The sequence below is a fragment of the Grammomys surdaster genome, unplaced genomic scaffold (assembly GCF_004785775.1).
Source record: "Grammomys surdaster isolate TR1022 unplaced genomic scaffold, NIH_TR_1.0 339, whole genome shotgun sequence".
Classification (NCBI taxonomy): domain Eukaryota; kingdom Metazoa; phylum Chordata; class Mammalia; order Rodentia; family Muridae; genus Grammomys; species Grammomys surdaster.
The window spans coordinates 44,899-54,725 of record NW_021604758.1 but is presented as its reverse complement, the minus strand read 5'-3'; the positions used below and the strand labels follow the sequence as shown (position 1 = coordinate 54,725).

General features: G+C 39.9%; 2 protein-coding genes across 2 annotated transcripts in view; one reads left to right on the top strand and one right to left on the bottom strand.

Moving 5' to 3' along the window:
* The window catches only part of LOC114630452 (pregnancy-specific glycoprotein 22-like), a 41,855-nt gene that overhangs the window by 16,569 nt on the left and 15,459 nt on the right, over positions 1-9,827 (top strand). The gene's annotated exons all lie outside the window — the stretch shown is intronic.
* Positions 4,652-4,955, bottom strand: LOC114630453 (dynein light chain 1, cytoplasmic-like). The gene has a single exon (XM_028778689.1). It carries the CDS (start codon positions 4,940-4,942, stop codon positions 4,673-4,675), a length of 270 nt encoding a protein of 89 aa, XP_028634522.1. The 5' UTR covers positions 4,943-4,955; the 3' UTR covers positions 4,652-4,672.

Sequence of the window (9,827 nt, the reverse complement as noted above, 5' to 3'; positions counted from 1 at the left end):
TTTCTAACTCTGTGAAGAATTGAGTTGGGATTTTGATGGAGATTGCATTGAATCTATAGATTGCTTTCAGCAAGATGGCCATTTTTACTATATTAATCCTGCCAATCCATGAGCATGGGAGATCTTTCCTGTGTCGGCATATTTTCCCTGCAAGTTGGGAGGAGCTAAAGAGTGAGGAGTAAGGAGAAGAAGAGGAGGAGGAAGGAGAAGTGGAGAAGGAAGAGGAGGAGCTAGACAGAGATGTAGGAGCCATGGATGACCCAACAAGTATCAAAAGCAGTCCTGGGTAACAATTTATATCTAGGTTAGTTAATTGGTTAACACTTCCAATTTTGTGGGCATCTTGATATTTGAGCATTATCAAACATACAAAGCTATTGGATAATCCTTAACCATTAGAGTCTCATTTCTACTGGGTACCTAGATGGTTGGATGGTCTGGGCTCAGCTCAGCCTTGTGGAGACAGCATGGAAGATTGGCAGAGCCATCTCCCATGCTTGCATGTCGTGTGGCAGGGCTGGTGTCTCTGACTGCCTGAGCCATCAGCTTGAGCTGAGCACTGGCAAGAACATGCTGCTGCTCATGACCTCAGGCCTAGCCTAGTCGAGAACATGGCGGCTCTGTAACACAAGACAGATCGGGTGCCGTCATTTTGAATAATTACTTCAACGCTTTCCATCTTCTGAGATCTGCTTCAATTTCTTTCTTCAGGGACTTGAAGATCTTGTCATACAGATCCTTTACTTGCTTGGTAGATTCACACCAAGGTACTTTATATTATTTGTGACTATTGTGTAGGGTGTCATTTCCCTAATTTCTTTCTCAGCCTGTTTTCCTTTGTGTAGAGGAAGGCAACTGATTTGTTTGAGTTAACTTTATATCCAGCCACTTTGCTAAAGTTGTTTATCAGGTTTAGGAGTTCTCTGGTGGAAGTTTTGGGGTCACTTAAATATACTATCATATCATCTGCAAATAGTGAGATTTTTGACTTTTTCCTTTCCAATTTGTATCCCTTTGACTTCTTTTTGTTGTCTAATTACTCCGGCTAGGACTTCCAGTACTACATTGAATAGGTAGGGAGAGAGTAGGCAACCTTGTCTAGTCCCTGATTTTTTTTTTAAATTATTTATTTATTTATTTATTTATTTATTTATTTATTTTTGAACATGAAATGCTTTTTTATAGCATATTTTACAAGGGGAGGGGGTAAGAGGGGCCAGGTGGTGGAAAAGTACAAAATCTTCTTGGCCTGTGCCTTGAAACATGTCATGGTCTATACGGTACACTGCCTTGAATTATGATCTACCTGCTGTTCTTCAGAAGATAAAGTCCCTGATTTTTAATGGGATTGCTTCAAGTTTCTCTCCATTTAGTTTGATGTTGGCTACTTGTTTGCTGTATATTGCTTTTACTATGTTTAGGTATGGGCCTTGGATTCCTGTTTTTTTCCAAGACTTTTACCATGAAAGGGTGTTGAATTTTGTCAAATGCTTTCTCAGCATCTAGTGATATGATCATGTGGTTTTTTTCTTTGAGTCTGTTTATATAGTGGATTACATTGATGGATTGTAACTGTCAATTGAACCATCCCTGCATTCCTGGGATAAAGCCTTCTTGATCATGATGGATGATTGTTTTGATGTGTTCTTGGATTCGGTTTGAGATAATTTTATTTAGTATTTTTGCATCGATATTCATGGTTTGAAGCTCTCTTTGTTGGATATTTGTGTGTTTTAGATATTAGCATAATTGTGGCTTCATAGAATGAATTGGGTAGTGTTTTTTCTGTTTCTATTTTGTGGAACTGTTTAAAGAGAGTTTGTATTAGGTCTTCTTTGAAGGTCTGATAAAACTCTGTGCTAAAACCATCTGATCCCCAGTTTTTTTTGGTGGGGAGACTTTTTTGTCCATTTCACCCAGGTTTTCCAATATTATTGAGTATAGGCTTTTGTAGTAGGATCTGATTATATTTTTTATTTCCTTGGTTTCTGTTGTTATGTCACCCATTTCAGTTCTGATTTCATTAATGTGGATACTGTCTCTCTGCCCTCTGATTAGTCTGAATAATGGTTTATGTATCTTGTTGATTTTCTCAAAGAACCACTCCTGGTTTTTTTGATTCTTTGTATAGTTCTTTTTGTTTCTACTTGGTTGATTTCACCCCTAAGTTTGATTATTTTCTGCTGTCTACTCCTCTTGGTGCATTTGCTTCTTTTTGTTCTGGAGCTTTCAGGTGTGTTGTCAAGCTGCTAGTGTGTGCTCTCTCCAGTTACTTTTTGAAAGCACTTAGAGATATGAGCTTTCCTCTTATCACTGCTTTCATTGTGTCCCATAAGTTTTGGTATGCTGTATCTTCATTTTCATTAAATTCTTAAAAGTCTTTAATTTTTTTCTTTATTTCTTCCCTGACCAAGTTATCATTGAGTAGAGCCTTGTTCAGTTTCCATGTGTATGTGGGTTTTCCATTTATTTTACCATTATTAAAGACCAGCCTTTGTCTGTGGTGATCTGATAGGATTCATGGGATGATTTCAATCTTTTTATATCTGTTGAGGCCTGTTTTTTGACCAATTATATGGTCAATTTTCGAGAAGGTACCATGAGGTGCTGAGAATAAGGTATATTCTTTTGGGGTAGGTGTTGCTGTTTCCTTACGTAAGATACAACTGGGGTTAGAGCTCCTGGGAGCCTCACCTCCTCTGGGTTTTGTGGGATTGGGTGCCCACATTCCATTCATTCTTAATGGACAGAGAGTTTCATGCCTTTAGAAACAAAAGCAGGAGGATGGGAAACTGAAGTTGACAGATATCTTAGTTACCATCTTATTGCTGTGAACAGTCACCATGACCAGTGCAAGTCTTACAAAAGACAGCATTTAATTGTGGCTAGCTTACAAGTCAGAGATTCAGTCTATTATCATCAAGATGGAAGCATGAGGAGTCCAGGCAGGCATGGTAGAGCAGAGCTGAGAGTTCGACATCTTTATCTGAATGCTGCTAGCTGAATACTCATTTCCAGACCACTAGGGCTAGGGTACTAAAGCCCACACCACAGTGGCACACCTACTCCAACAAGGCCACACCTGTAATAGTGCCACTCCCTGGCACAAGTATATACAAACCATCATATTCCAGTCCCTGGATCCCATAGTCTTGTCTAAATACATGAGTCTTTGTGGGTGGTACCTAAACATAGTAGGCCTTAACAACCTAAGAGAGAAGTGCATTGCTTATGATAATGAATATTCCACGATGGGTAAGACCAACCTAAGAGATAAGTGCATTGCTTATGATAATGCATATTCCACAATGGGTAAGGAAGACCTTCTTGTCAGAATGACCTAAGACAGGCTCAGTCTGGATTATGCAATAAAAAAGGAGAGATGTGGAGAGATTTTGGGGCTGCCTGACATGAATCTGACATAAGCCAAGGACAAGGAAATGGACTGCAGGCAGGAATCTGACATTGGGCTGGAACAAAGAAGTAATTTCAGGCAGAAATCTAAACCCTAAGCTAGAACAAAGAAGGAATTTCAGACAGGAATCTAAATCTTAGGCTAGAGCAAGGAAGTAGACTTCAGACATGAAAATGACTTTGGGATAGAACAGAGAAGGTAGGTTGAGATATTTTGGTCATCCTAATAAGCCCTTAGAAATAGTGAGCACATGAGTTTTCACAGAACTTTGTTTATTGTCTTGCTTGTTCTTTGACTATTTGTGTTTATTGTCTTGCTTGTTCCTTGACTATTTGCATCTATTGTATTGCTAGTTCCTCAACCTAGAATTGACCTTAAGACTTGAATGTAATTAAAATGGTATAAAACAAAAATGAGGAAGGGGGATGGGATAGGGGATTTCTAGGGAGAGAAATGGGAAAAGGGGATGACATCTGAAATGTAAACATATAAAATATACAACCAAAAAAAGAAAAAAAAGAATTCTCTATTTAGCTGTATTCCTCATTTTTTAATAGGGTTATTTGGTTCTCTGGATTCTAACCTCTTGAGTACTTTGTATAAATTGGATGTTAGCTCTCTATCGAATGTCAGAATGGTAAAGATCTTTTCTGTATTTATTGGTTGCCATTTTGTCCTATTGACAGTGTCCTTTGCCTTACAGAAAGTTTGCAATTTTATGAGGTCCCGTTTGTCGATTGTTGAGCATAAGCCGTTGGTGTTCTGTTCAGGAACTTTTCCTCTGTCCCCATCTGTTTGAGGTTTTTTCCCATTTTCTATTCTATTAGATTCAGTGTATCTGGTTTTATGTGGAGGTTCTTGATCCACTTGGACTTGAGCTTTGTACAGTGAAATAAGAATGGACCAATTTTCATTCTTCTACGTGTTGACCATCAGTTGAACCAGCACCATTTGTTGAGAATGCTGTCTTTTTTTTTTTTTTTTACATCTCCAACAGATTTATTTTTAAAGGAATGACCTAAAGGAGAAAAAAATGGGGTACAGAAGTATGGACTAGAAAATAAATACAAATGTAAGCTGTTTTACTAATTTTATAACCACAAACTTGTACAGAGAATGATGCCCTATACAAAACACAACAGATTCAAACGAGGTGTTCCCTTAGCAAGGCTGAAGAGTCAGTCTCTGGTATTTGGAATTTAGGATGCAGTCCTTGTTTTTGGATGGATCACTGGGTGTTTGGCACAGTCCATGCTTTTAACCAGATTTGAACAGAAGAATGGTCACCTGACCCAGGTAGAAGTAGATGAAATGTTTGGTTTCGTGTGTCACATAACTACCGAAGTTCCGGCCCACAATGCAGTGCCAGGTGGGGTTGTACTTCTTGTCAAACTCCTTCTTGATATGGGCCGCAATATCCTTCTCTATGTTGTACTTCTCCAACGCCTGAGTAGCGCACTCCACCGAGTCCTGTTGCATCTCTTCCGACATGCCTGCATTTTTGATCACCGCCTTCCGGTCGCACATGGTTACCGTGGAGCAGGGGCCAGCCAGGTGCTGTGAGCTCCTAGGGAAGGTGCTGGAGCCGCTCAAGCAGCAGAGGACAGCCGGTTGCTACCGAAGCCGTGGCGCATCTCGAGAATGCTGTCTTTTCCACTGGATGGTTTTGGCTCCTTTGTCAAAGATTAAGTGACCATAGGTGTGTGGATGCAGTTTTGGGTCTTCAATTCTATTCCATTGACCTACCTGCCTGTCACTGTACCAATACCATGCAGTTTTTACCACTATTGCTCTGTAGTACAGCTTGAGGTCAGGGATGGTGATTCCCCCAGAAGATTTTTTATTGTTGAGAATATTTTGGCTATCCTGGGTTTTTTGTTATTCCAAGTGAATTTGAGAATATCTTTTATTAACTCTATGAAGAGTTGAGTTGAAATTTTTATGGGGATTGTATTGAATCTGTAGGTAGCTTTTGGCAAGATGGCCATCTTTACTTTATTAATCCTGCCAATCCACAACCATGGGAGGTATTTCTATTTTCTGAGGTCTTCCTTCATTTCTTTCTTCAGAGATTCAAAGTTCCTATCACGTAGATCTTTTACTTGTTTGGTTAGAGTCACATCAAGATATTATATATTGTTTGTGACTATTGTGAAGGGTGTTGTTTCCCTAATTTCTTTCTTAACCCATTTATCCTCTGAGTATTCAGGAATTCAAGGCCCATACCTAAACATAGAAAAAGCAATATACAGCAAGCCAGTAGCTAACATCAAACTAAATGGAGAGAAACTTGAAGCAATCCCACTAAAATCAGGGACTAGACAAGGCTGCCCACTCTCTCCCTACCTATTAAATATAGCACTCTATTCAATATAGTAATTAGCCAGAGTAATTAGCCAATAAAAGGAGGTCAAAAGGACACAAATTGGAAAGGAAGAAGTCAAAATATTACTATCTACAGATGATATGACAGTATACTTAAGTGATCCCAAAACTTTCACCAGAGAACTCCTAAACCTGATAAACAACTTCAGGAAAGTGGCTGGATATAAAATCAACTCAAGCAAATCATTAGTCTTCCTTTACTCAAAGGATAAACAGGCTGAGAATGAAATTGGGGAAATGACACCCTTCACAATAGTCATGAACAATATATAATATCTTGTTATGAATCTAACCAAACAAGTGAAAGCTCCATATAACAAGAACTTCAAGTCTCTCAAGGAAGAAATTGAAGAAGATCTCAGAAGATGGAAAGATCTCCCATGCTCATGGATTGGCAGGATTAATATAGTAAAAATGGCCATCTTACCAAAGGCAATCTACAGATTGAATACAATCCCCACCAAAATTCCAAGTTAATATTTCTCAGAGTTAGAAAGAGCAATTCTCAAATTCATTTGTAATAACAAAAAAACCCAGGATAGTGAAAACTATTTTCAACAATAAAAGGTCTTCAGGAGGAACCACCATCCCTGACCTCAAGCTGTACTACAGAGTAATAGTGATAAAAACTGCATGGTATTGGTACAGAGACAGGCAGGAAGATCAATGGAATAGAATTGAAGACCCAGAAATGAACCCACACACCTATGGTCACTTGATCTTTGACAAAGATGCTAAAACCATCCAGTGGAAAAAAGACAGCATTTTCAACAAATAGTGCTGGTTCAACTGGAGTTCAGCATGTAGAAGAATGAAAATCAACCCATTCTTACCTCCTTGTACAAAGCTCAAATTCATGTGGATCTTGGACCTCCACATAAAACCAGATACACTGAAACTAATAGAAGAGAAGGTGGGGAAGAATCTTGACTACTTGGGCACAGGGGAAAATTTCCCGAACAAAAATGGCAACCAACAGATTCGGAAAAAATCTTTCTTAATCCTACATCTGATAGAGGGCTATTATTGAATGTATGCAAAGAACTTAAGAAATTAGACTTCAGACAATCAAGTAACACTATTAAAAATGGGATACAGAGCTCAACAAAGAATTCTCAAGTGAGGAAATTGGAATGGTTGAAAAGCACCTAAGGAAATGTTCAATATCCTTAGTCATCAGGGAAATGCAAATCAAAACAACCCTGAGATTCCACGTCACACCAGTCAGAATGGCTAAGATAAAAAACTCAGGTGATAGTAGATGCTGGCAAGGATGTGGAGAAAGAGGAACACTCCTCCATTGTCGGTGGGATTGTAAGCTGGTGCAACCACTCTGGAAATCAGCCTGGCAGTTCCTCAGAAAATTGGACATGTTACTCGAGGCCAGCCTGGTCTACAGAGTAAGTTCCAGGACAGCCCGGGCTATACAGAGAAACCCTGTCTCGAAAAAAAAAAAAGGAAAGAAAGAAAGAAAGGAAGAAAGAAAGAAAGTTGGACATAGTATTTTACCCGAGGACCAAGCTTTACACTCCTGGGCATATACCCAAAAAGTGCTCCAACATATAACAAGGACCCATGCTCCACTATGTTAATCAAACCTCATTTATAATAGCCATAAGCTGGAAAGAACCCAGAAGTCCTTCAACAGAGGAATGGATACAGAAAATGTGGTACATTTACACAGTGGAGTACTACTCAGCTCTTAAAAATAATAAATTCATGAAATTCTTAACAAATGAATGGAACTATAAAATATCATCCTGAGTGAGGTAACCCAATCACAAAAGAACACACATGGTATGTACTTATTGATAAGTGGATATTAGCCCAAAAGCTCACAATACCTAAGATACAACCCACAGACCACATGAAACTCAAGAAGAAGGAAGACCAAATTTTGGGTGCTTTGGTTCTTCTTAGAAGGGGTAACAAAATATTCATGGGAGCAAGTAAGGAAACAAAGTGTGGAGCAGAGGAGGGGTCATCTGAAGACTTCCCTACCTGGGGATCTAGCCCATGTGCAGTCACCATATGCAGGCACTGTTGTGGATGCCAGCAAGTGCATGCTTACCGGAGCTTGATAAAACTGTCTCCAGATAGGTTCTGCCAGAGGCTGATGCTTACAGCTAATCATTGAACTGATCATGGTGTCCCCAGTAGAGGAGGTAGAGAGAAGACTGAAGGGGCTGAAGGGACTGAAGGGGCTTGTGGCCTCATTGAAAGAGCGACAATACCAACCAACCAGAGATCCCAGGGTCTAAACCACCAGCCTGGGAACATGCTTGGAGGTACCCATGGCTCCAGCTGTGTATGTAGGAGGAGGATGGCCTTGTCAGGCATTGATAGGAGAGGAGGTCTTTGGTCCTGTGAAGGCTGGATTCCTGAGTGTGGAGGAATTCGAGGGCAGGGAGTGGTGAGTGGGTGGATGGGTTGGGGCATATCCTAACAGAAGTAGCAGAAGGGCGGATAGGATAAAGGGGTTTCTGGGGGCAGGGAATGGGGAAAGGGATAACTTCTGAAATGTAAATAAATAAAATATCAAAAGACAGCATTAAAAATTACTACAAAAACAGTCTTTACACCCCATCCTGAAATTCTTCTCTTCTGAAACCTCTTGGGCTAGGTCAGCACAATTTAAATTATTCCTAGCAACAAAGTCTTCCATATTTCTTCTAGGATGTCCCATTAAGTCACATTTAAAGTATTCCAAATCCAAAGCCCCAAATTCTACGTTCTTCCAAACAAAAGCATGGTCAGGCCTATCACAGCAAAACTCTATCTCTGGTACCAACTTCTGTCTTAGTTAAGGTGTTATTGCTGTGAATTGCATCATGACCAATGCCACTCTTATGAAGGACAACATTTTTTTGTGGCTGGCTTACAGGTCAGAAATTCAGTCCATTATCATTAAGGTGGAAGTAAGGGACAGTCCAGGCAGGCGAGGTGCAGCACAGTTGAGAGTTCTACATCTTCATCTGAAGGCTTCTAGCAGATACTCACTTCCAGGCGTCTAGGGCTAAGGTATTAAAGCCCACACCCATGGTGACACACCTACTCCAACAAGGCCACACCTCCAATAGTGCCACTCCCTGGTCCAATAATATATCAACAATCACAACAACCATTGACTCATACAGTTTGTAATAGCCACCAATCAAAACTTGCTGGGGTCTGGACACAGTGTCGGAGACACAATTCATATCAATGGATCACTGCTCTTGTAGAACACAATCCAGATGGATACAGGATATTTTAAATGTTCTAATCTGAAATGCTGAGGTTGAATCTGAACAAACATATATGTATGCTTACATAAACAGTCAATGTTTTTGTGTGACCTCTGGGCGCTACGTGGTTTTGTTTCACAGAAACACGGAATGGTTTACTTCTTGTAGTAGTATTAATATTATCAATATTCTTAGTGTGGTGTTACTACCCTCTGAGTGTTGTATTTTTTAATGAGAGACACACTCTCATAGCCTTTATATTTTAATAAGCATTAAGCAGCACAATAGTTGGGCAACTGTCTAACCTCCATGCTGTTAGAATCTACCTCCCACCGATAACTCTGAGTTACTACTTACTAAATTCTATGTGCCAGTTTGACTAGTCTTGATTTGATCTATCAGCCCTCTGGGCTGTGTTCTCTTGGTTCTTTTACATGGTACTTTGTTTCTTCCTCCTACATGCCTCCTCTGGCATGGCAGGTCTCTCTCCCTCTTCCTTGTCCAGTGCTCTTGAAGTGTAAAACACTGCCTGTCTCTTCTGCCCAGCTATCAGTTGGGCTGTTTTCATCTTTATTTGCCAATTAGAATTAACTGAGGGCAGGTTCCCAGGAGCTACTTACATGCCCTCTTGTAGAAACAATTTTGGGGGACCCAGTTAGCATTAAAATACAAGCAGCTGCATTCTGTCAGAATTTTGTGCCACTTTGAAGTTTTGAATTTATTGCAGGACACAGCCAGTGTAGACAAACAGAAATATCAGAACACTTTACACTATTGAGGGTGTGTGTGTGTGTGTGTGT